The sequence below is a fragment of the Sorex araneus genome, chromosome 6 (assembly GCF_027595985.1).
Source record: "Sorex araneus isolate mSorAra2 chromosome 6, mSorAra2.pri, whole genome shotgun sequence".
NCBI classification, from domain to species: domain Eukaryota; kingdom Metazoa; phylum Chordata; class Mammalia; order Eulipotyphla; family Soricidae; genus Sorex; species Sorex araneus.
Window position 1 is genome coordinate 162,861,483 of NC_073307.1, and position 26,529 is coordinate 162,888,011.

Sequence of the window (26,529 nt, forward strand, 5' to 3'; positions counted from 1 at the left end):
GGGTTGGAGGTCAAGGGTGAGAAGCCGAACCAGCACTTTCTCACGGACTCCCCAAGGTTTCTCTGCTCCTGTACCCGTGGGGACTGGCTCGAGCCTGGTTTCTGGCTTGTGTGGGGACTCCAGGCTCTGCCTAGCTTCAGCTGCTTAAGACCCAAGGGAGCAGGGCCAAGTTCTGACATGTTCAGGGGAGGAAGGGCAGGGGCAGCATGGAGCCTGAGGAACGAAACCAGGTTGTTCTCCCTCCGGGAGGAAGTGAACAGCCTTCTCAGGTAACCACATGACTTCCTGTTGGGGTGAGAGGCTCTCTAGAGATGCGAGGACCTCAGAGCTCACCGAGCCAATGGCCGTACTTTGTTGATGGCAAAGGAAAGTGCTCACACTTATCCCCAGGAATTCTCATTGTCAACCAGTTTCTCATTTCTTTGACTTTCTTTCTCTTACTGAGACACGAATGAAGATAAGACGGTCTTTCCTGCTTCGTTTTGCAGGGGCATTTAAAATACTAACCAAGGGGCTGGAGAGATAGTACAACAGGCATGATGGATGTGGGTTCAATCCCTAGCACCTCGTATGATCCCCCTGAACTCCACCAGGAGTGATCCCTGAGTGCAGAGCCAGGAGTAAGCTCCGAGCACCAGAGCGCATGCTTGGCATACAAGAGATCTACTGAGCACCGCCAGGCGCTACTCACTGGGAGTGGCCTCAGAACTCAGCATTTTTGTATTTTGGATAAAAATCATAAAATGAAACGGAATTCAAAGACATTTTTAGAATACCTCGGTTGGACCTATGGCATGGATCATTTTCACTTAGGAGCAAGAAGGCTAAGCTCAGAAATGCCATTTGATTTCTTTCCTTCAAGATTACACAGCATTTTTTTGTGAGCAGACCTGGCTCTGGAATCATGGCTGGGAGAGACATCCGCAGCCTCCCCCAGCTGGGAGCCAAGAGTGCTGACCTGACGCCTGCCAGGGACCTGGCGGGGTGAGGTGTCTTCTAGACTAGACGTGGGGGTGCACAGTAAAACAAGCCATAAGAGAAGATGGCAGGTAATAGACTAACGGTGCCTCTGACAGGTGACACACGTGTTGATAGGCTGGAAAATTAATGAGAAAGATTTTCAGAGCTGCCGGGCAACCGGATGCACGAAGATTCTGATGGGAAGTTACTTTAAAACAGAAGGATGCTAATCGCAGGAAAGGGCTAAAAGTTCGTCGTTTCTACTCAGTCAGCTAATACCAGGCACAGGTGCTCCACGCTCCGCGTCCAAGTCAGATTCTGGGTCTCCCGCCGGGAATGACCCCGAGCTCGAGGGCTTCGGGTGTTGCCGGAAACAGCCGACAAGAGCCGTAGGCGGCGGGGCGGGGCGGGGGCGTGGTCGACTCCGGGCACGCGGAGTAGCTTCGGGTGTTTCCGGAAATTGCCGAAGCCGGTTCGAAGGGGCGGGGCAAGACCTGTAGGCGGGGCCTCGGGCTTCGGGCTCTCTTCGTGGATTTCCGTAAACAGACCCGAAGCTCGGTCTCGGGAACCGAGGAGGTGCGCGCCTCCCCGGGGGTTACCTTCTTCGGGTGTTTCCGGAACTCAGCCGTCGTCCGGGGCTCGGAGGAGGAGGCGCACCCCCCTCCCGTTCCAGGGCGCTTCGGATGTTTCCGGCTGCCGCCGGCGGAAAGAGCCGAGGGCCGGCGGTGGAGGCGGCCATGTTGGGAGCAGCAGGTCCGGCGGCGGCTGCCTGTGTGCCGGGCGCGGAGCAGTGCCGCTGAGGGCAGGGGAGGAGCGAGGCAGGCGGCCGGCTGCGGCGGCAGAGAGTAGGCGGAGCGGCGCAGCCCGGCCGAAAGGCGGCACAGCCCAGCCGGGGGTCGGGGGGGTGCGGTCCGGAGCCGCTCGGAGCCGGCGCGGCCTAGCCCGAGCGGCGCATCCCCGGGCTGGCGTGAGCGGCTGCCCGGCCTCCCCGCACCCCCGGCCGGGGCCCATGCGGCGGGTGCCCCTGCTGTGAGAAGCCCCGCCCGACCGGGCTCCGCGCCTTCCCTTCCCTCCCTTCCTCCAAGCTTCTCGTTTCCCTCCCCTGAGATACCGGCGCCATGTCCAGCGCTCGGACCCCCCTACCCACGCTGAACGAGAGGGACACGGAGCAGGTAAGGAGCCCCGCGGGCTCCCGGGCTTCTCGGGCTTGGGCCCCTGCACCTTGCAGAGTCTCCTCCCTCCTCTGCCGTCCGCGTGCCCCTGCTGCCATCCCGCCAGCCTCGGCTGCCCTGTCACCCGGCCCCGCACATCCCCCCCTCGAGCCCTGCCCGGGGACCCTCCTCCTGCCGACTCCCCGCCGCACACTTGTCTGCCGTCGACTCCCCCGGCTCCCCTGGCCGCCCTCCCGAGCTCTTCCGCGTTCCCTCCCTCCGCAGCTTCCCCTTCTCTTCCTTTTTTTCTCGCGGGGCCTTTTCTGGTCTTCCTCCTCCCACGCTTACAGCAGCCGCCCTCCTGCTCCCCGCGATTTGCGGGGAGCTCCTCTCCCGCGGCCCCCGGGACTCGCGCGCCCTGGCCTCGCCGCCCGCCGGGGGCCTCCTCCCCCCCGGCCCTGCTTAGCGCCCGCAGGGTGCCCTCGGCCGCCCCCCGCGCCTTGCAGACTCCCCGTGTTTTTCCTGCCCCGCGCCTTCCCTCTCGCAGCCGTGCCCTCCCCGGTGCCTGCAGCCCACCAGCTCCACCCGCGTCACCTTTCCGAGACGTTCGCCTACTCTTCGCTCATCACTTTTGCCTTCTCCCCGAGCGCCCTGTGCCTGGCGCCCGCCCGGGCATTTGTTGCTTCCGTGTTCCCCATCCAGCTGTCATGCGCCTGGCTTTCCCACAGGTTGCCTTGAAGGGGGCTCCGGGCTTCTCCCTCTTCGGGCTGGCGGGGAGTGGGGGGGGAGGGGGGAAGCCTCACCCCGTTTTTTCCACCGTGAGGGTTTTACTGCTGGCTGGTGGGCTGCTCCCAACCAGAGAAGGCCACTCGGTGGATGTAACCTGTTGCTTCGTCCTTCCTCGGTGCCCTGCCCCTCGTCCAGGGCCTGGCCTTTCTCTCTTCTCCTGCAGCCATACAAACCCCCCCTGGTACCCTCTTGCCGCTTGGGTCTGAGATCCGTCACTTTTCCAGCCGGCTCCGTGTCAGCCCTGCCTTTCGTCCCCGAGTCCATCCCCTGCCGCCTTCACCTGCTGCTTCCTGTCCCCTTCCCCTCTGCTAATCTGGAGTCCCTGGAGCTCTGGGGCCAGGTTGGCATGGGGCAGGCTGCTTTCTGGAGCCGCCTGCCCCCCCTGCCTGGCAATCACTGCTATCATTTGTCACTTAAGCCTCAGCCTTCCCTGTGTGTCTCACCTCCCGGCCGCATCCGCTTTCCACCCCTCCCCTTTCTGCCCCCAGCTCCGGTGTCCCATGCTGACCGCCCGGCAGAACAAACCCCCCTCCCCGCCCCCCTGCGCCTGTCGCACCCAGCTTGGTGGAGAACTTTTCTTCAGTGCCAGCAGCTTAACTTGGTGGAAGGAGCTGGGGCTCCCTGGGGCTTCCTCTCTGCACCTTTCCCCTCCTTCCTCCCCAGCCGTCCTTGTTCCCTTCTGCTGTCCTCTGGGGCCCAGTAGAACAGTGGTTCTGTTCTTATTCCGTTCATTTCTTTCTCTGAAAAATTTTCCCTCTTGTCCTTTTACTTCATGTTTATCTGTTTTGGGCCCTCACCCCTCCTGCTCTGTTATTGGCCAGGCTGGGAATTTTTCCTGCCGTGATGGGTTTCTGGTGGAGTGGTGGCTCTTGGGGGGCGAATAGGTGCATGGATGAGACAGTTGATGGCTGTGTGACTGCTGGGTCTGGCAGCTGCTCTGCTCGCTCGCCGTCTGCCCGCTGTTCCACCTTACAGGGAGGCACTTTCTCTAGGCCGTGGGGAGGGTGCCCGGCCCATTCCTTTTCCTAGCACTCACTGCCTTTGTCTCGGCAGGTACACCCTGCTTAACCAGAGAGCTACCCAACTGTTGAGCTGGGAGGAGGAAGCCAAGTGACTGACTGGCACCCTTAGGCATTTGGGGAGTGGCCGCAGAGTGCCCACTTTCTCAGCAGGGCTGGGGGGGCATTGTGTTCAGCAGAGTGGAGGGAGCGATGGCCTCAGTGTGGCTTCTCAGTGCTGTGGACTAAACATGAGTGTGTTCTAGAGATCTGTGCCTGGTGCCTGATGGAGGACGGCATGTACACGAGCTCGGCTTACATGGGAGCTTGGTGCACATGCGAGCTCAGTGTACACGTGAGCTCTGTGCTGACATGAGTTCTGTGCTCATAACGGAGCTAGCATACAGGAGCTCAGCACTTACATACAGGAACTGGCACACACACGCGCTCTATGTACTCACCAGCTCTGAGCACAGACTAGCTCTGCACACACACGGCTCTGAGCACACACCACCTCTGCACATATACCATCATCTGTGCACACCAGCTTTGAGCACACACCAGCTCCATGCACACACCAGCTCTGTACACACACCACGTCTATCACACATCAGCTATGCATGCACACCAGCTCTGCACACACACCGGCTCTACGCACACACCAACTCTGAGTGCACACCAGCTCTGCACACACCAGCTCTGCACACTAGCTCTGTGCACATCAGCTCTTCGCACGCACCATCTCTGAGCACATACCAGTTTTGAGCACACACCAGCTTTGAGCACATATCAGCTCTGTGCATACCAGCTCTGCACATACCAGCTCTGCGCACAAACCAGCTCTGCACACATCACCTCTGTGCATACACGAGCTCTGTGCACACCAGCTCTGCACACAACAACTCTCTGCACACCAGCTCTGCACACATCAGCTCTGTGCATGTACCATTTCTGAGCACCTGCCAGTTCTGAGCACACACCAGCTCTGAACACACACCAGCTTTGTGCATATCAGCTCTGAACACACACCTGTGCACACACAAGCTCTGAGCACACACGAGCTCTGTGCACATACCAGCTCTGAGCACACACAGCTCTGAGCAAACACCATCTCTGAACACACACTAGCTCTGCACACACACCATCTCTGTGAACACAATCTCTGAGCACAAACCATCTCTGAGCACATACCAGTTCTGAGCACACACCAGCTCTGAGCACACACCAGCTCTGTGCACACCAGCTCTGTACACACATCACCTCTGCGCACACACGAGCTCTGAGCACACACCAGCTCTGCACACATACCAGCTCTGTGCGCATATTAACTCTGCACACACCAACTCTGCACAACTAGCTCTGCACATATATGACCTCTGACACACCAGCTTTGCACACACACCAGCTCTGCACACAGCACTGAACTCCCAAGAGCAGTCATCAGGGACTGGGCCTGTCAGCTGCTCTTGGATGACTGTCTGGAGCAGTGACTGCTGACATAGTCATCCTGGGGCCAACTGTGACTCTTACTCTCTGATTCCACTCCATGGATGCAGGTTCCTAGTTTCTGCTGCGATTCTTGGGTAGCTGCTCACACTGTTGACTTGATGGTCTGACACCCTGGGGACTCTGGGGGACTCCTGCTACAGGCAGGAGCTGGTGTGGGTGTTGTTGTTTTTTTTTTGACAGGTGTGTGTGTGTGTGTGTGTGTGTGTGTGTGTGTGTGTGTGTGTGTTACACCCAGTGATGTTCGGGTGTCGCTTCTGGCTCTGCACTCAGGAATTACTCCTGGCGGTGCTTGGAAGGGCATATGGGATGTCTGGGATTGAACTCAAGTTGACCAATGTCTTGTCTGCTGTACTGTTGCTCTGGCCCCTCGGAGCTGGTGTTGTTTGGAAAGAACAAGGACAAGGAGCCAGTTGGGGTACGAGGGTCGGGATGCTGGGACCATGGCTCCTTAGAAGTGGCCTCGGGTATGAGCAGTGTTTGCTAAAAGGAGTCTTGGGAGTGCCTTTGTGTGACATAAAGTGTGAGGTTTTCACTTGCCTATTTCACCCCCCAGAGGCCTTCTTTTAGCCTGTTTCTTTTGAAATGATGGAAACTAGTTTCCCCAGTAAATAGGTAAACACATTCCATTGGTGTCTTAGAGCTCCAATAGCTTCTTGCTCTGTCTCTCCCCTTTCTTTAAAACTTGCAGGCGATAAGAAGCTGTTTCCCCAAGCTTTCATCGTGTGTGAATAGGCGTGCGCGCACATAAGCATGCGCGCGCGCGCACACACACACACACACACACACACACACACACACATGGAAGCATAAAAATAAGTCTTGTGTTGCAGGGAGACTGCCTGTTTGCTGTCGACTCTGTGTCTTAACAGTGAAAGTGGGAGATAAAAGAAAGTCATTTTCTGCCTTTAAGATGATTTTTGGTGACAACTGATTCTGGGTGTGTTTTTCACTGCCAAGGACTCACATCTTCCTTTTGCAGAAGGAGGGTTGTGACCTGGGGCTGGTATTTGGGGCTCCCCTGTCTGGAGTTGAGCCTTCCCCTCACTTCTTTTCCAAGTGGCTGTACTGGCCTGGAGGCCATTAGCAGGGCGTCTGGCTGCCTGGCCTTCAGCCAGTGCAGTGGCCGTGGACAGAGGGGTCTGACTTCCGGGCCCACACGGCGTCAGCTGGGGGGGTGGGGGGGCGTCCTGGTTATAGAGGCGCCGTTTTGGACCTTGACATCCGAGGGAGAGGGCTTCTGGGGGACAGCGGAAAACTAGCCCTCTGCCACCTCTGTGGTGCGTCCTCACTCTCCTAAGGATTCGGGGGCCTTGTTTATTCTCTCCCAGAGTCCTGGAAAGCGGCGTTTGGAAGCCCGGGGAAAGTGAGCTGATCCAAACCTGCCGGTCCTGGGGCTGGAGAGGGCCCAGCGGGCACGCGTGCAGAAGGCCCGGGTCGATTTCCGCCAGGTGTGGCCCCAAAATCAAACAGACAGATCTCCGTCCGGACCCTGGGCTGGCGCTGTCCAGCAGAGAGCACGGCACTGTGCTAAGTTGTTGACCCCGACCTCTGCCCTTTGACCCTGGCTGCTGCCCTGATGGAGAAGCATCAGTCAGAGTTTCACCTTGTTTGTTGGAACCGGGGCTGTAGGTCCCTGGCATGTGGACTGACCATCCCCTTCCCTGGCCTTTGAACTCTGGAGGTAACAATCTAGTAAGCCGTCATCATTTCTAATCTGTGGACTTTGGGAGTGGACACAAGGTGGTCAATGAAGGCCGGCTGCTTTGGACGGCAGTCCAGTTTGCACAGGGATTACCGACTCTTTGGATGGGGACCAAAGATAAGGCCTGAGACTTTTTTGCAACAGAAATCTCGTTTTGGGGGGTGGAGTGGGGTAGGGGTGCACTCTTGGTGGTGCTCAGGGCTTACTCCTGGCTCTGCGCTCAGGGGTTGCTTGCTCCTGGAGGGGCTCGGGGAAAGTCATATGGGGTCTCAGGGATTGAACTTGGGTCAGCCTCGTGCACAGCAGGCACCCTGTCAGCTGTACTGTTGCTCCTGCCCCAGAAGTGTCTTTCGTGGGCATGTGTGGTGCCAGGGCTTGAACCTGGGGCCCGTCACTGTCTCGCACTCTTGGTCCCTGGGAGGTGGCGGGGCTGAGAAGCCTTAGCCTGGGAGGCAGCCTGGGGAGGTGGGCAGCGCCCAGGTCGCCCTGACCTCTGCCACCGAGTCCTTAGCCACCTGGCTGGCATCTCTCTTCTCCCAGGAGCTCCTTCATGCGACTTTTCTACATATGTATTATGTCAACCTGAATGAATATTTTATGCTGAGAGTGCAGCCAAGCCTCAGACTTTGGGGCCCATTATCGACCCAGGGCGGTGGGGGCTGGGCGCCACCTCTCACTCCCACCCCCCACAGCAGCTAAATGGACTCCCCCCCACCCCCCACCCCTGCCCACCCCACCCCCGCAGCACTTTGAAGCCCATTAATGGATGGGGATGAAGTCACCTCAGCAGATGGAAAGGGCAGGAGGGTGGTCTCCTTCCTCTCCTCCCGGAGCCTGCGGGCTCTGGCTCCAGCCCCCGCCCTGTGCTTGGTTAACCGTAGGCCGGCCCGGAGAGGCCTCGAGGGCTGCGATTCCTTCTCCCTCCGACCTGGGCTAGTGTCACCAGGCCCACGGCTTCTTCCCGAGTCACAGCAGAGGTGGAGAGGGACGGGGAGAGGGCGGCCTGGCCTTCCTCCTCTGGAAGCTCAGCGGAATGGCAAGCTGGCAGGATTGCCTGGCCTGGCCGGGAGACCCCCCAGGAGTTGTGCGTTTTGTGCACGGGAAGCTCAGACTCTCCAGGTCATTTATTTGTGTGTGGCACCGCAGGTTTCTCTGTGGCTCCCCCCTCACCGGCCTGGGGAGAGCGCCCTGTCTCTGGCCCCTGTGTGCCCTCCCCAACGACGACAATTCCTTCCGGTGGTGCCAGCCACAGGGGGCGTCACACTCAACATCTCAGCCCCTTGGGAGAATCAGGCCCTCTGGGTTCCACTTTCCCTTCAGAGAGGAGGCGGGACCTCAGTTTCTTCTCTTGCCCAAGAGCCCTGTCCCTGCTCCCCTGGGCCTTTAAATGGGCCTGACCCCTTCATCTGCCGGGGTCCTGAGTGCCCCGGGGGCGTTCTCTCCACAGCTGTCTGGGCACTCGCTCCCGCTGCCTCATCCCTTCTATTTCTCATCAGGAAATGGCTCAGAGGGGCCGAATCCGCTTGTGCACTAGGTGATGGATTTGGGAGGGAGGGGGGGAGCGGGAGCCGGTGGTTGGGGCGAGGCTGGGAGGTGTGGGGAGAGTTCAGGGTTCTGGGGTGTGTGTGTGCAGGAGAAGAGCTGGAGCCGCCTTTTTCTTTTTAACTCGGGAGGCCGAGCGGACCAGAAGCTTCTCTGTAGAACCGGTCCAGCTGGTTTCCAGCGGGCCCGGCCTAGTTTCCTGGCGCTCTTTGGGAAGTTGGCGACAGGAAGGTCTGCCTCCTCTGGGTTCTGCTCGCTCAGGCGTGAGTTGGACCAAAGTCTGTAAACACCCCCTCCCCCCAGTACCGACCGGCCTGCCACCTTGACCAGCAGTGCCCGCCAAGAGACTGCTCCTTTCATTCGGGCTTCTCTGCAAGTCACTGCCTGGCAGATGGCCCACGGCCTCCAGGAAGCCGGGCCTGGGTCTCTCCTTGGTGTGGCTCCCCGCCCCCGCGCTGCGCTGATTCTCAGGGGACTGGGCACCCCTGACTCTGACCCAGGGCCCTTGTGACTCGATTGCAAAATCCAGGTAGACCCCAGGACCTCAGACCTTTGGGCTGAGTATGTTCAAGTGATCTGGCCTGGCCTGCTGGGGGGGGGGGGGGTGGCAGGGACAAGGAGGAGGAGAAGGAAGAGGAAGAGGAAGAGGAAGAGGAAGAGGAAGAAGCAGCTCTTGGTCTTTGGCAGTTCAGCAGGTACTGCAGTTTTTCTGTGTCAGAATCTCGGGGCAGGTAGAGCGGGATTCCAAGGCTCCTGGGACCAGCAGCACCCCAGGGTGGCAGGGTCGCCCTCCCCCATTTCCCAGTGACAGAAATCTTCCTAGGGGCTGGAGCGATAGCATAGCGGGTAGGGCGTTTGCCTTGCACGCAGCCAACCCGGGTTCGATTCCCAGCATCCCATATGGTCCCCTGAGCACCGCCAGGGGTGATACCTGAGTGCAGAGCCAGGAGTGACCCAAAAAGAAAAAAAAAGAAATCTTACTAGTGCGGGAGGTGCCTCCGGCAGGGCCTGGCTACTACAGGCTCATTGGTGTTGGGGTCACTGACGTCCTGTCTGCAGGATGCTCTCTTTCCTCCTCCCCTTCCTGTCCTCGAGCATGTGCGGGTCCTCCTGCACCCCTCTCGCCGCCCCCCCCCCCCCCCACAGATGGCCTCGGAGGCACGGTGGCTTATTTCTTTGGCCTGGTGCCCCCGAGAGTTTGGGTTACTGCTTCTCAGGTCTCGGAAGCGGGCCCTGAGGGAGCTTGCTCTCCAGTGCTGGGTGCCGGGCTTCAGGCCCGGTTGGCGGGGAGCTGGGCCTTTCAGACGCAGCCACGCTTTCTTGCAGTTGGATTCTGCGGCGGGGCGCCCCGTGTTGGAATCTTGGGTCAGCCCCTGCTGACCTCGGGGTTCTTAATTCCTCTAGGCCTGTTTGTTCCCTGGGAGACACAGTCATTCCCACCTGGTAGGTTAGAGCTAGCGAGTATGAAGCACTTAGCACGGTGTCCGTGGCACGTCCCTGCGTCAGCGTCCTCTTCACTGTTGGCAGCCGAGCACTATGGAGAGTTTTTTCTGAGCACCACACCTTTCAGGTCAGTGGGAGGGATGTTCACGGAGCTTTCTCCGTCATCATCTTCTCTCGGCACCTGGGCCACAGAGAAAGCCATGAGCTTTTGTGCTCTTTCCAGCTTTCTGAATTTTTTTTTTTTTTTTTTTAGATAGAGGGGTCCTAGCCCTTTGGTGTGCGGGGCTAACTCCTAGTTCTGTGCTCAGGGGAATCACTCCTGGCAGGGCTCGGAGGACCTCACGAGGTGCCACGGACTGAACCTGGGTCAGCTGCGCGCAAGGCACATGCCCTTCCCACTCACTGTATTATCGCTTTGGTTCCGCTAGCATTCTGGGTTTCTTTTTTTTTCTTTTATATATTTTAATTAATTAATTAATTAATTTCCATACCCCGTGCTGCTCGGCGCTATTCCCATGTGGTTCCTGGGTACCGTGTGGTGCCCAGTTGACCGAAGGCCTCCCCGATGTTAGGCGTGTGCTCAGGGCACCCTGCTCTCCGAGGGAAACGGGAATGCCGCAGGGGGGATTGGAAGCACATTTTGGGACAGCGATAGTTCATTTTCCCCCAGGTTACCAGAGTGAGGGGAGGTTTGCTGATGAGAACCCCACTCCCTCCCCGTCCTTCGGCTGCACGTGCCCATGTGTCTTACCCGGTAGAGGTACAGCCTGGCGGGCTGCAGAGGCAGGCCTGGAGCCATCAGTGCCGGGGGCCCTGGGTGGGGCGCCCTCAGGACACAGGTTTCCTCCAGCGTGTCCCGTTCAGGTGCCTCCCTGCCTTTGGCATCAGAAGAAAGTTCCCTGCTTCTCTTAAATACCAGGGCCCGGGAGGAGGTGGCCAGACGGGTTGCCTCAGGTCCCTTTTCCTGCTCAGACCCGCCTTGGAGGTGGGTGCCCGGAGGTGGGTACCCTAGTGGGTCTCTGGAGCAGCAGGAGAGGCCGGAGGGTCAGAGGGTTGGGGTGCTGCCTCTGCCACCACCACCGCCACCTCCCAGTCGCTGGGGGAATTTGTGGACTTTGACTCTTGGGCTGAGATTTGGCCTCTGTTGGTTCCTTGTTTATCTTCATCTCTGGCCACTTAGAGAGCCGAGCGTTGTCTGAACAGCAAGTAAGTTGGGTCTGTGGCCTGGGCGAGAGGGAGCAAGGTAACCGCAGGGCTGGCGCCTGGGGGAATAGATCTGCCGGGATTTCCCCCTCCCTCCCCGCCCCTCTGCTGGTGTAGCTTCCTTCATTTCCCTTTGGTGTCTGAGCTCTGTTCCCCATTATCGTTCATCTTGGTGGTTTTCATCTCAGCCCTACCCGTTTCTGTTTCTCGACGGACCTCTTTCTTGTGGCGTGACTCAGGAAAGGGTCTGTGTGTGTCTGTCAGTCGCTGGGTCTGGGTCTGTGTGTGTGTTTTTTGGGGGGCCACCTGGCAGTGCTTAGGACTTCCTTCTGGCCCTGTGCTCAGGGGTTGCTCCTGGTGGTACCCAGGATTGAACCAGGCTCAGCTGCATGCAAAGGGCCTTAGAATGCAGTACTATGTACTTAGCATGCAGTACTATGGCTCTGACCCCTCCGCAGAGGCATTTTGATCATCAGCCTGAGAGCTTCTTCATGTGTGGAAGCCAGGAACTAACCCCCCAGTCCTGTCTTCCTCCTAGGCCTCTGATTTCTGGAAAGTTAGAAATTTTCACTGCCTTAGAGGACATTTTCTTTCATGTGTTGGGAGCTTCACTCCTCAGTATAGCCCGGCTTGGCGGCCTGACAACTCGGGAGGGACGGCATCCCGGTTTCCCTGGTGACAGGGACTAAGCTGGTTCTGGGCCACTTCCTTTGACCTGTCAGGAATGCCGTGACTCTGACCCTGCCTCGGTGCCAAGCTCAGGAGGAGGCTGGTTCCCTGTGGGCTCTCCAGGGTCCTCGAGGGGGTCCAGAGGATGGGAACGTTTGCACGACGAGTGCGCTGTTGGCCTTCTTCATTTGCTTCTCTCATTCTCACCAGCTTACAGTGGAGTTTTCCGGAGACCCTTGTCTTTTTTTTTGTTTTGTTTTTGTTTTTTTCGGTCACACCCAGCGATGCACAGGGGTTACTCCTGGCTCTGCACTCAGGAATTACTCCTGGCAGTGCTCAGGGGACCATATGGGATGCTGGGAATCGAACCTAGGTCGGCCACGTGCAGGGCAAACACCCTACCCGCTGTGCTATTGCTCCAACCCGACCCTTGCCTTTTGACATCCTCCGATTGGAGGAAGTATGTGTGTTGGGGCTCTGTTTTCTAGAATTGTTACAGCAGTGAGGTTTGACTGGAGCTTCTCATCGATCAACAAACTCTTAGTTTGTCCTCAAAGCTTTGACGGTTCTTTTGCTTTCTTCGGTTCTTCCCGCCGTGATCTCTCTCGTAATCTCTCGTGTTTCATTGGTGTCCAATAAGTCATCTTTTGGAAATCCCAACGTTCCCCTTGCGCCTTCAAGGAATCATGTCAAGAAGAAAGTCCGTTGGTGGTTAGGCGCGTGCCTGTGCGTCCCGAGTGTTGCAGGGCTGAGCGGCATGACATCCCTCGAGAATTGTCCTGAAAAGACAGTCTGGCTGCCTGAGAATCCTTGGTGGGTCCTCCAAGGCCTCCTGAGCAGCGCCAGGGAAGCCCACCCTCCAAAACAAAAGAAGTGTAAGCTGTAAAACATACTTGGAAAAAGTTCTAATTGAGGGACTAGAGAGATAAGTACGGTGGGTAGGACACTTGCCTTGCTCTCAGTGGACCCGGGTTCGATCCCCGGCACCCCATATGCTCTCTCTCAGCCGCTGGGGGATGATCCCTGAAAGCAGAGCCAGGAATAAGCCCTGAGCACTGCTGGGGATGACCCCAAACCAAACCAAAACAAGTCCCCCAAAGAACTCCAAAGAGAAAGTTCTAGTTAAAAATTTTTTTTCTTTCTTTTTTTTTTTTTTTTTTTGCTTTTTGGGTCACACCTGGCCATGCACAGGGGTTACTCCTGGCTCATGCACTCAGGAATCACTCCTGGTGGTACTCAGGGGACCATATGGGATGCTGGGAATCGAACCCGGGTCGGCCACGTGCAAGGCAAATGCCCTATCTGCTGTGCTATTGCTCCAGCCTCCCTAGTTAAAAATTTTAATTTACAACTTTAGTACTTTGTTCTAGAGTGGAGGAAAAACCTTTAGATTACTTGTCATATATGTGTGTGTTTATATTTTGTTTGTTTTTTGTTTGGGTTTTTGAGCCACCAGGTAATGCTCAACTGTTACTCCTGGCTCTGCACTCAGGAATTGCTCCTGGCAGCGCTCAGGGGACCTATGGGATGCTGGGGATCGAACCCAGGTCGGGTGACTGTCCCCACCTGCCATACTATCTCTCAGCCCCCTATTTCTCTTACATTTAAGGGTGGATTGTTGGCTTGAAAAAGGGAGATTAGGGGCTGGAGCGATAGCACAGCAGGTAGGGTGTTTGCCTTGAACACGGCTGACCCGGGTTCGATTCCCAGTATCTCATATGGTCCCCCGAGCACCGCCAAGGGTGATTTCTGAGTGCATGAGCATCGCTGGGTGTGACCGAAAAAGCCAAAGAAAAAAAAAAAGAAAAAGGGAGATTAGAGTCTTGCTTTCTCAACTGTCGCTGCAGCCTCAGCCTCTGGTTTCTGAAATAGATGCGCCGCCTCGTACAGGGAGGAGCGGGCTCCAGAGACGATGGAATCTAACTAAGAATAGGAAACAGACTGAGGAGAAATGAGGCGGTGAGGCGGCCTTTCCGCCTTGCTTCCTGGACGCTGGTGATGTCCCTTATTGTGTCTTCTGTGCCAGGATACTTTTGTGCTGAAAATTCTAGTGCCAGTTACGTTGCGGTATCACTTCAGAGACCAGCCATTCGCTGATTAAGGAAAAGGAATGGGATCATTTAGGTGTTCACGCCAAGGGCTCTCTGAAGGGCCCCATTTGTTCCAGCTTTTCCACCTAGAACTGAAAGTCACTAAGGTCGCTTCCAGGCTGTGCCTCCCGCTGCTCTGGGTGAACAGGTCACCTGAGGGGGAGCCCGTGAGAGTCCTCAGCTGCTGACCTTCCTGCGCGCCGCTGCACGGGGAGTTGGCCTGAGTGAGGGTGTATCTGTCACCAGCACTGCACACGTTAGTCCAGGTTCATGCCATGCCCTGTGGTGCTCAGGACCCTGTGCTCAGGCATCATTCCTGGCCGGGCTGGGGGGACCGTATGGGGTGCCGGGGATCGAACCCAGTTAGCCTCGTCCAAGACAAGCACGCTACCCTCTCTCCTACCTCTCCAGTCGAGGTTAACATCCTTTTGTTTATTTTGCTTTGGGCTCAGGGTTACCTATGGCAGGACTTGGGGGACTATATGGGGTGCTGGGGATTGAACCCAGGTTGGCTGTGTGCAAAACACGTGTCCTACTTGCTGTGCTACTGCTCAGGTCCCCTGATTAGTGTCTTTTTTTTTTTTTTCTCCTTTTGTTAATTTTCATTTCATTTGCTTGCATTTTGAGCCACACACAGAGATGCTCAGGGGGTCACTCCTGGGTCCGAACTCTGGAATTACTTCTGGTGGTGCTTGGGGGACCATATGGGATGCAGGGCATGGCTGTCTATCGCTCAGGCCCTGTTACTGTCCTCTGCAGACTTCTACTTTATCTTACAAACGGGCAGAAAAAAACCCAGGCTTATGTACCAGTACTATCTTCCGTCCAAAGAATAGAGACAGTTTCCTTTTGGGGGTGGGGGATGAAGGATACGCCCGGCGGTGCTCAGGCTATAACTCTTGGCTCTGTGCTCAGGCATCACTACCGGCGGACTCCGAGGACCATTTGGGATGCTTGGGATTGAACCCAGGTCAGCTTTGTGCAAGGCCAGCACCTACCTACTGTCTCTCGGCCCCCAGAGACTGTTTTCTTTCTTTCCTTTTTTTTTTTTTTGGCGTTTTGAGTCATACCCGGCAATGCACAGGGGTTACTCCTGGCTCTGCACTCTGGAATTAGCTCTGACTGTGCTCAGGGGACCATATGGGATGCTGGGAATCAAACCCGGGTCGGCCGCATGCAAGGCAAACGCCCTCCCCGCTGTGCTATTGCTCCAGCCCCCAAAAACTGTTTTCTTAAGTGAACGCCAGAGGAAGGGTGAGCACACCAAGGGAGTCTCCGCCTCGATCCTGCAGCACCGCCGCTTCCCTCCTTCCTGTTGCTGGGATGACAGAGAAAGCTCCTGCCCCGGAGCGTGAACTGAGAGCTGCGCCCCCATTCCTGCTGGGGCGGGGGGTCAGGTCCCGCTCGTGGGCGTCTTTCCTGCTGTTCCTGTCGGCGGGAGGGGAAAGCCAAGTTCGCTGCCAAATGCTCTGGATGAAGCACTTCTGAAAAGGATTAACGTTTTAAGTTTCATTAAGTCTCAGCCCCCTGATCTGGTGAAGGGTTCTTTGATATTAATTGAGGCGGCAAAGCATCGAGGAAGCCGGCAGCTCTGCCTCCCTGTGACTCTTTTCGCCTTTTGATGACATCTGGCAGCGCACGGGGGCAGTACCCGCAGAACGTGCCCTGGGCCCAGTGAGCCTGGACTGCCCAGTCGCCCTGCCCCTGGACTGTCTTTGGGACGTGCACCCGGGTGTTCAGGCTGCATACCTGCTGGTGCCCAAGGCCACTCTGGGCTGTGCTCGGGACTGTGTGAGATCCCAGGGACCGAACCAGAGTTGGCCACATGCGAGGCAGATGCCTTGTCCCCTGTGCTCTCTCTAGCCTGCTAGTCATAATTTTCACTCAAAAAGCATTTGATGGATAGACTGGCCAGTCTCGAGTGTTTTGTGGATGCTTTCTTTTCCTTTACTTTTTCTTCCCTTTTTTAGGGGGGGGAGGGTGGCGTTGTTGGGGCATACCCAGCAGTGGTTAGGGGTCACTCTTAGTGGTGGTTGGGGATCCATACCATGTTGGAATCACACCTGGACTCGCTTCGTTGTCCAACATTTGCTCCAGCCCTCGAGCTGTCTGTCTACCCTTGGCAAGTTTTCTTGAACTTGAACAGAGTTATAGTTTGTCACTTGTTGCCAGTGATAAAGGTCAAGTTTTCTCTTTCAAAGAGAAAATTTGGATAACTTTGTACTGACGCTGAGTTTTGTTTTTTTTATAATGAGATGAATGGCAAAATTTATGAAATGTGTTGTTTTGATAGTGTATGAAATGCCAATACTGGGGAATTTTGCATGAGTCAGTCAAGGAAGAATTATTTACCAGACTGCCAGTGGATAAGGTCCACTACAAGTACAAGAAGACAAATGGATTTTATTTGGTTTTGGGTTTGGGGGCCACATCTGGTGGTTCTCAGGGATCACTCCTGGAGGACTATGTGGAGTGCTGAGGATCAAACCCGGGCCCGCCATGTGCCAGGCAAGCACCCTACCTGCTATACTGTCTTTCTGGCCCCAGACAAATGAATTTAATGTTAAAATACACACAGCCGTCTTTGGTAACATTTGTGATTGCACATTGCAACTTGCCTTTTAAGTTTTTCCTTTTGGTTTTTGGGCCACCCCCAGCAGTGCGCAGGATTGACTCCTAGCTCTGTGCCCAGGGAGCACTCCTGGCGGGGCTCAGGTGCCTATCCAGGATGCCAGGAATTGGACCTGAGTTGGCCACATGCAAGCCATCTTTCCTAACCCCTGTCCTATCTCTCTAGCCCCATAAAACTTGTCTTTTAAAAATACCACCTGGGGCTGAAGCAGTTGTGCTGCAGGTAAGGTGCTTGCTCTGCATGCGCCCGGCCTGAGTTGATCCCCAGCGTGTGGTCCCCAAGCACCGCCAGGAGAAATTCCTGAGTGCAGAGCCCGGAGATCCCCTGGGCATCACTAGGTGTGACCAAAATACAGAAGTGCCACCTGTCTGACTGGGGAGACAGCTCGAAGGTCATGTATGGGGCTCTGTGTCCAGTCCCAGCCGCATGTGTTCTTTCCAGCATCACTGGCATCCTACCCCCACAGCCCCACACGGCTGGGGAGACCCCCCCCCAACACCAGAACAGCAACCATATTTACTTTTTTTTTTTTTCTTTTTGGGTCACACCCGGCAATGCACAGGGGTTACTCCTGGCTCTGCACTCAGAAATCACCCCTGGTGGTGCTCAGAGGACCATATGGGATGCTGGGAATCGAACCCGGGTCAGCCGTGTGCAAGGCAAACACCCTACCCGCTGTGTATTGCTCCAGCCCCTCTTTTCTTTTTTTTTAATTGGGTCACACCCATCAATGCTCAGGGGTTACTCCTGGCTCTGCTCTCAGGAATTAATCCCGGCGGTGCTGGGGGGACCATATGGGATGTGGAGGTTGAACCTGGGTTGGCCGCATGCAAGGCAAACGCCCTACCCGATGTACTGCCACTCTGGCCATTTTCTTTCCTTTTTTTTTTTTGGACAACCATATTTAAAAAAAAAAAACAAAAACACAACAACCTACCCCGTTGTTGAGTCTCGGTTTGGTATGAAAGAAGATCCTCAATACCTCTCTTAACTTCATTTGTCCACCTGAGAAATGACATTTGCTTCCCAGCTTTCACCAATCTATCCAGCCGCTTACGTTGGCTACAGAAGCAGATAGGAAAAGTCACTTCTCTGGGCCTGAGAGATAGTAGCGCAGGTAGGGTGCTTGCCTGGCCGAAGCTGACCTGGTTTCGACCCTCCTGCACCTCTTATGGTCACCCGGGCTCAGTGGGAGCCATCTCTGAGCAGCCAGAGACAAAAGGTTGCTTCTGTGTTGGGCATCAAAGAGATGTATAAGAGTGTAGAACAATGCAGCTCCTGTCATGAAGTTCATCTCATTCTAAGAAATAGTCCCGTTCTCCCCCCACCCCACCCCCGTGTGAAAATAGGTTTGTGTTAATGGGTTTATCGCTTTTTCTTGGGTGGGGGTGTCATACCCGGTGGTGCTCAGGGCTTACTCCCGGCTCTGCACTAAGATCACTCCTGGTGGCCTTGGGGGAACCACATGTGGTGCTGGGAATTGAACCTGGGTGGGCCGTGTCCAAGGCAAACGCCCTCCCCACTATACTATCGCTTCAGCCTCATAAATGGGCTTATTGTTATCTTGAATGAGTTATTAAAATATTTTTAAATGGTCAGTTTTTATTTCTAGTATGATAACTGAAAAAAAAAATCACTCATACACACAAAAGGTCTTTTCAGTGCTCAGTACTTTTAAAAGCGTGTAAAGTGTCCTTCAGCCCCAAAAGTGAGAAGACTATTGTAGACAAAACTCTGAGTTGATTGTCTGTCCTCAGGCTTGGTTACTTGGGATGACTTCATAAGGAGCCCTTGTTCGCAGCTCCCAGCCACTCCAAATCCCTGGCTAAACCTCCGAGATGTTTACTTTTTGCAGTACCCGGGATGGAGCCCAGGGACTGACACCCTGACAGGCAGGCCCCCTGCCCCTGAGCTGAAGCCCCAGACCCGAAGCCTCAGACCCTTTTCCGGTTTTGGGTTTTATTCAGAAGTCATCGACTTAGACGACTTAAGGCATTCTTTTTTATTTTTTGGTCTCTTGGGGGTCACATCTGGCAATGCTCAGGGGTTACTCCTGACTCTACACTCAGAAATTACTCCTGGCAGTGCTGGGGGACCATATGGGATGCGGGGATTGAATCTGGTTCGGCTGCAAGGAAGGCAAGCGCCCTGCCCGCTGTTCTTTGGCTCTGGCTCCGAGGCATTCATCATTCAATGCTTGTACGTCTTGAAAGGATGACCCCAATGGGTATTTATTCTTTTTTAGTTAAAAAAAATTTTTTTTTTTTTGTTTCTTGGGCCACACCCAGCAATCAGTGCTCAGGGATTACTCCTGGCTCTGCACTCAGGAATCACTCCTGGAGGTATTCAGGGAACCCTATGGGATGTCAGGGATCAAACCTGGGTCAGCTGCATGCAAGGCAAGTGCCCTGCCCAATGTACTATTGCTCCGGCCCACTCAGTGGGGTTAGTTAACTTCTATCATCTCATATGGATCCAGTTAAAAAAAAAAAATGAAAAATGCTTTTATTGTGATGAGAAATCTTGGGATCTGTTGCCTTCGTTTGACCTAATCGATTTCCTTCTGAAACATGAAGCGTTGGTCTTGTGAAATATTTTATCTGTGCTGGGTTTGTGATGTCCGTTTCTTCTCCCTCACCCTTTTTCTTGTTTTTGTTTTGTTTTTTTTGGGGGGGCCACACCCTGCAGTGCTCAGGGGTTACTCCTACACTTAGGAATCCCCCCTTGTAGTGCTTGAGGGAATACGTGGGTGCTGGGGATGCAATCTAGGTCAGCTGTGGCAAGTACCCTGCTTTCTGTTCAGCCCCATTCCTTACCACCTTTTTTGTGTTGGGGGGTTTGGGCCACACCTGACAATGCTCAGGGATCACTCCTGACAGTCTTAGAACGTAGGTCAGCAGGCTGGAGCGATAGCACAGCAGGGAGGGCGTTTGCCTTGCACGCTGCCAACCCAGGTTTGATTCTAGCATCCCATATAGTCCCCTGAGCACTGCCAGGAGTAATTCCTGAGTGCAGAGCCAGGAGTAAAACCTGTGCATCACCGGGTGTGATCCAAAAAGCAAAAAAAAAAAAAAAAGAACCTGGGGCCGGAGCGATAGCATAGCGGGTAGGGCGTTTGCCTTGCACTCGGCCGACACGGGTTCGATTCCCAGCATCCCATATGGTCCCCTGAGCACCGCCAGGAGTAATTCCTGAGTGCAGAGCCAGGAGTAACCCCTGTGCATCGCCGGGTGTGATACAAAAAGAAAAAAAAAAAGAACCTAGGTCAGCTGCATGCAAAGCAAGTGCTCTATCCGCTTTACTATAATTCAAGTTCCATCCCTCACCCTGTTTTAATTCCTTATTTTTCTCACATTTTCCCTTTAGTGTTTATTTTGATTCCCCCACTCCCCCGGCCATTCCCTTGGCCATTAAAAAAAAACTTTCGGGGGGCTGGAGCAATAGTATAGCGGGTAGTGCGTTTGTCTTGCACAGGGCCGACCCGGGTTTGATTCCCAGCATCCCACATGGTCCTCTGAGCACCGCCAGGGGTGATTCCTAAGTGCAGAGCCAGGAAACTCCTCTGCATTGCCAGGTGTGACCCATCAAGCAAAAAAAAAAAAAAAAAAAACCCCACCTTTTTGTATTATTTTTTGTATCTGTAATTTGTTGGTATATTTTTGTGTGTGCCTCTTTTTTAAAAAAGCCTGGCGTTGTGTTTTGATTGCCTTATCAGATTAGTTTGTAGGCTGGGCTTCCTTAGGTATGTGTTACGTGGTGGTGTGGGAATTACATTGTTTTCATAAAGAATAACAGGTAGGGCATAGGGAGCTTGCCTTGCACACAGTCAAACCCGGTTCGGTTCCCAGCCCCCTACATGGTCCGCTGAGCACCACCAGGTGTAGCTCTCAAATCAGAACAAAAATAATGACCTGGGCCGGGGGCACTTGCCTTACATATGGCTGACCCCCTGTAGGTCCTGAGTGGGTCCTGAGTACTATGGGGTGTGGCCCCTAACTCTTGTAGGACAGAGATCGGGGAGCCAGTACGGGGGTTAAGCACTTGCCTTGCTTGCCCATGGCCGCCCTGGGATCCACAGCACCACACATGGGTCCCAAGCACTGACAGGCACGTAGCCAGTGTGGTGTGGCCCAGTAAGCCAAACTGAAAACTAACTCACGTGCGGGGGCTGAGGGCAGGGAGATGTTACAGGACATCGGGCACTTCCTTGCCTTGCATGCAGCCAACCCTGCTTCCATTCTCAGCACCACATTTGGCCCTCCTGAGCATTTCCGGGGATTCACCCCTGAGCACCATTGGGTATGACCCAAGCCCTTCCTTCCCATCACTCCCTCCAGGAAAATAACTTGTCAGGCAGACAGCTCAGGGCCAGAGTGAATGCTTGTCTTTCGGGAGCCCTAGGTTTGATCCCCAGCACCGGAGCCCAGAACCCCTGCACACCCCAAACAAACAAAAATCACGTTAATAGGGGCTGGAGCGATAGTCCAGCGGGTAGGGTGTTTGCCTTGCATGTGGCCGATCCAGGTTTGATTCCCATTCCCAGCATCCCATATGCACCCCCCCCCCCAGCACCACCAGGAGTAACTTCTAGAACAAAGCCAGGAGTAACCCCTGATTGCTGGGTGTGACCCAAAAAGCAAAAAAAAAAAAAAAAAAAGAAAATCACGTTAATAGGGGCTGGAGCGATAGCACAGCAGGTAGGGCGTTTGCCTTGCACGCGGCCGACCCGGGTTCGAATCCCAGCATCCCATATGGTCCCCTGAGCACCGCCAGGAGTAATTCCTGAGTGCAGAGCCAGGAGTAACCCCTGTGCATCGCCGGGTGTGACCCCCCCAAAAAAAAATCACGTTAATAAATGCGTTACACATAATTCATGTTACATTGTTTGGGGGGCCACACCCAGTGGAACACTGAGACTACTCCCAGCTTGGAATCAGGGACTGTGCATTATTGCTAGGGGTCTGATCTGGTTTTCCCCGCAGACAAAAGCATGCCCTCAGACCACTGAGATATTTTTTCTAGTTCTAATGCATTTATTTTTATTTATTTATTTTCTACTCCTGGCTGTGCTCAGGGCTTATCTTAATGCATTTATAACATTCCATTAAATTAATGGATATATCTATATAGAGTTTTGGGTTTTTTTTTTGTTTCTTTTTTTTTTTTTTTTTTGCTTTTTGGGTCACACCCAGTAATGCACAGGGGTTACTCCTGGCTCTGCACTCAGGAATCACCCTTGGCGGTGCTCGGGGGACCATGCAGGATGCCTGTGATGGAGCCCACATTAGCCCTGTGCCAGGCAAGCGCCTACCTGCTGTACTCTCTCTCCTGCCGAATATATATTTAACTTCTTTCCGCTCATTTGTTTTACATAAAAGGCCTTTGGGGGAACCTCAATTATTTTTAATAGTTCAAGGATTTCTAAACCAAAAATTCTAAATTTCACAGCTGTAAACAGAATTTGGCTTAATTTTTCTTGGCTTTCGTTGGTTGATTTGGTAATTTCAGAAAAAACATAAAATAAAAGCACATTTTGTAATTGCCAGACCCTGCCTAGCCTGGTTGGGCCTTGCTTTGTAGCTGTTTCAGCTGAGAAAGCTGCTGCTTAGTGACCTGAGGGACTTTGACCTAAGTTGTTCTCTCCTGCCTTTGAATAGTTGTTCTTTTTCTGCCTTGGGAGTTTCTCAAACAGTTAATTTGTATTTTTCAGTGTTGAGATCATTTTAAGCTGAGGAGTTGCAAAAGTAACCCTGGGTTCCGGTGTCTTCCCTCCCCCAGCTTCCCCGTAGATTATCATTTTTATATAAAACAGGAACACCTATCAAAACTGAGTCAGTGGGGGGTTGGAGCGATAGCACAGCGGGTAGGGCGTTTGCCTTGCACGCGCCGACCCGGGTTCTAATCCCAGCATTCCATATGGTCCCCTGAGCACCTCCAGGGGTAATTCCTGAGTGCAGAGCCAGGAGTAACCCCTGTGCATCGCCAGGTGTGACCCAAAAACAAACAAACAAACAAACAAACTGAGTCAGTGGGGGGGGGGGCACACTCAGCAGTGCTCAGGGCTCTGTTCCCGGGGGTCGGGCCCCTGGCGGTGGGTACTCGGGCACCGTCTGAGATGCCCGTGTGCAAGGCAAGCTGCTTAGCCCATGGTGCTGCCTTCCCGGCCCCGCTCAGAGTGGCTCTTGATGGGATACAGCGGCCCAGGTTCGGCGTGGGGGGCGGGGCGTTGAACATGCTCTTGCCAGGCAGCCCCGCACCCTCAGCCCAGCAGGATGGTAGGGCCGCCCCACTGCTCCACCGCGTGCTCCTCCTGTACCGGGCTCTGGTCCGGATCAGGTTTGGTTGTCTCTCCCCTCCCCAGCCTGTGACCCTTTCTGACCGCTTGCCCTGCCTTTCGTGACGTTGACAGTTCTGAAGGACACTGGTTAGTTATTTCCAGAAAGTTCCTCCATTGCGGTAATCTGGAATCTTCGCATGACTACGTGCTTTCATTCTTTCTTTTTCTTCACTGTCGTAAGGTGCACACAGAACTGACCCTTGTCACAGTTTTGAGTGTGTAATCCAGCAACTTCAGTACAGTCGTGGTGTTGTATGTCCACCATTCTAGCACATTCTCCTTTCTCTCAGACACACTGTTCAGCATGAGCAGCTCGCTTAGGGACTAGGGTGGTAGCTCAGGGATAGAGCACTGGCCTCGCATGTGAGGCCCTGGGCGTGATGGCCAGCACCCCTCCCTCAAATGCTAACCGTCACCCTCACCCCGTCCTCTGCCCCTAGCCTCGGTGGCCTCTGCCCTGTGGGCTGTTCCCAGTTCCCCAGTAGGCAGAATGTTTCAGCTCATTTGGCAGAGTATTTTCTGTTGTGTCGGGGTTTGGCTTTGGTTTCCTTTTGGTTTGGGGACCACACTTAGTGCTCAGGGGCTAATCTGAGCTCTGTGCTTGGGAGGTGCTACTGGTGGTGCTCGGGGGCCGTGCAGCGCCGGGCAGCGAACCTGGGCCTCTCGCGTGCGGAGCATCTGCTCGATTTGTCCAGCTCTCGCTCCAGCCCAGAATAATGTTTGCAAGGTTTGTCCATGTTCTGCAGTTCTTTTTTTCTTTTTTCTTAATGGGGCTGGAGTGATAGCACAGCGGGTAGGGTGTTTGCCTTGCAAACAACCCTGGTTCGAATCCCAGCATCCCATATGGTCCCCCAGCACTGCCAGGAGTAATTCCTGAGTGCAGAGCCAGGAGTAACCCCTGTGCATCGCCGGGTGTGTGTGTGTGTGTGTGTGTGTGTAGAGCCAGGAGTAACCCCTGTGCATCGGCCAGGTGTGTGTGTGTGTGTGTGTGTGTGTGTGTGTGTGTGTGTGTGTGTGTGTGTGTGTGTGTATCCAGTGGAGTGTTCTGGGAACCATATATGGTCTGGACATTGGACCTGGACTGGCCACATGCAAAGCAAGCACCTTGACCCCGTGTGATCTCTCCTTATTTTACTGTTAGGAAATCAATCGGTGTGTTGGAGAATAATTTTCTGTGTAATCCTGTGTAGCCATGTGGAGAGACTGTTCAATGTGAAGCAATGGATGAACATTTTCTCCTCCTTAGTTGTACTGTGGTAATTAAAACCCACATAAACAAAAGGCTATCTGGGGCCCCTAAGTCAGTGTGTAAAGGGTCCCAGATAGCTGGTGAGAGCATTTCTGGGACCATCCCTGTGGGCCTCTGACTGTCCCTGCTGCCCAGGGCCTCACACTGAGCCTTGGTCTGGGTTCCCAGCGTGTGGGCTGGGCATAGGAAGCACGGGGCCTCGCGTTGTTCCAGCGGAGGAAGCTGCTTCTCAGTCACCCAAGGGACTTTGCCCCAAATCAGCTTGTTTTCCCCTTCAAATACAGGGCCTCAGCCTCCCCCTGCCCTTTCTAATTTCATTAGAAAGATCATTTGGGAGGGAAAAAAGATTATTTGGCTTCCTTGGGTTTCATTATGACAGTGGTTTTTTTTTTAAAGCATATATGTTGGCTGGTGGTCAGTTCCAAATTTGAAAACTGCACAGCTTGCGTCGCCTCTATCCTGGGCGCACCTTGGTGCCGGCAGGAGCTGGAGGCTGCTAGTCTCAGCCCCCGCCGGGACCAGGACGCCCGCGCGCCCGTCCCCTGCCTCGTGAGCCTCCCCACGGGACCAGGACAGCCCAGAGCCCATCTCGTACCGCCTTTAGTCTCGTTTCTGTGTGTGTGCGTGTCTCTCTCTCTCTGGTGGTACTGTGTTGGATAACATTGGGTTGTCCTTGCTCCTCCCGCAGGGAGCTTAGGTTTATTAAGTTACTCCCACAACGGTGCTCCTGAGGCACACCCAGTTCCATCAGGCACTAATAATCCTATATGGCTTTCCTCTTTCCTTTCCGTCCTTTGCGTAGTTTAGCAATATCCTTTTTGTATAAACACAGGAAGACAGTTGATGCTCTGCTTTTGCAACATAGGAGCTAATATTGAATATTTACTCCTGGGCATCCATCTTGTTTACTTGGCTTACGCCTCAGTTGCCCTTACTTCTTAACACCCCCAAAAAGAGGGTCCTGTTGAGGTACAAAGATGGACCCAGGGCAAACTGTAAGCTACCCTGGAATCGAAAAGGGACAAGCTAAGAATAATGTTAAGAAGCAAGGTCAGGCACAAACTCTGTCATGACCCAAAAAGAAGTAACCGAATAAGGACCCTGCTGGGGTTAGGAGAGACTGGCCTGGCCTGAGGACTGTGGTCTGGGATAGCTAGCGAGATGCCCCAGGAAAAGCCACCCTTTAAGCTTAATATGTCTCTGACTGTGTTCATAGAAAGTGACTAAAAATGTTAGTATTCAGCATGATTGTTTACATGGGTTACCAGCCGAGGCGAGAAGGGAGCAGCAGCTCTCAGGTGGGATCACACCCCTAAGGGGATCTCCGGGTAATCTCGAGTCTTTGAACCCAGAGTCTCACTCATAGTCAGTGGACTGCTCCACCACTGAGCGACATTCCCAGCTCCTTAGTCTCATCCCTTTTTTGTTTGTTTAGTGGGGTGAGGGGGTGCCACACCCGACTGTGCTTAGGACTTACTCTCGGCTCGCACTCAGGGGTCACTCCTGGCGGGTTCCAGGGGTGCATTTGGGTCTGCCGTGTGCGAGGCAGGCGCCCTCCCACTGTCCTGTCCCCCCGGCCCCTCATGGTGCGTGTCGAGACATGCAGGGCAGCAGATCCCGGTTCAGGCATCAGCCTCAGCCCTGCCTGCGGACCGGCGTGGGTCCTTTGGAGAGCCCTCAGCGGACTGCCTTCCGCCAGCTCGCACCACCTCTAGCCCCTCTTAGAGTGCATCTTGTTGGCTCCGATGCACCTCTCGTTGAAATCTTTTGTTTTTAAAAGCTCATTTAATCAACCGCTTATATCGGTGTGGATCTGCATATAGAGTCAGGATTATAGCTTCGCTTCCCGTGGGCAAGTCCCATAATCCTCCGCTTCTCACACAAACTTCCCAGATGCCCCGGTGGCTTTCATTTCAGTCCCATGAATGAACTGAATGGACTTTTCTCCCTCCAGCCACTGGCCTGTATGGAAGATAGACCAAGTGTGTATATGTTTGCACATGTGTAAATGCACTTGGGGCCACACGTGGACTCCTAGTAATGCTTGCGATTGAGCCTGTCTCCCATGTGTGCAGGATCCTTTTGAATCCTCTCCCTGGCCCTGTTTAATTTTTAGTCAGTGTAATTTATAGTAGGGCGTACAGTCTTGCTACACCACACCTGCCCCCAGAGACCCTGCATCTCTGCACCACTGCCTCGGGTCCCCCTCTCTCTCCCCCCGACTCACTTTTCCCTGCACGTGCTCAGGGTCTGTT

The 26,529-nt window shown here is 54.4% G+C and overlaps 1 protein-coding gene across 4 annotated transcripts in view; it reads left to right on the forward strand.

The window, feature by feature from the left end:
* The first annotated feature begins 1,499 nt into the window (after positions 1 to 1,499).
* Positions 1,500 to 26,529, forward strand: part of MARK2 (microtubule affinity regulating kinase 2) — a 56,693-nt gene continuing 31,663 nt past the window's right edge. The window contains exon 1 of one of the 4 annotated variants that reach the window (XM_012934963.2): positions 1,500 to 2,132. In XM_012934963.2, coding sequence (XP_012790417.2) covers positions 2,079 to 2,132 — 54 coding nt within the window. In that variant the 5' untranslated portion in view covers positions 1,500 to 2,078. The remainder of the gene's footprint in view (positions 2,133 to 26,529) is intronic. The other 3 variants (XM_055141601.1, XM_055141600.1, XM_004618363.2) reach the window with 3 other exon arrangements.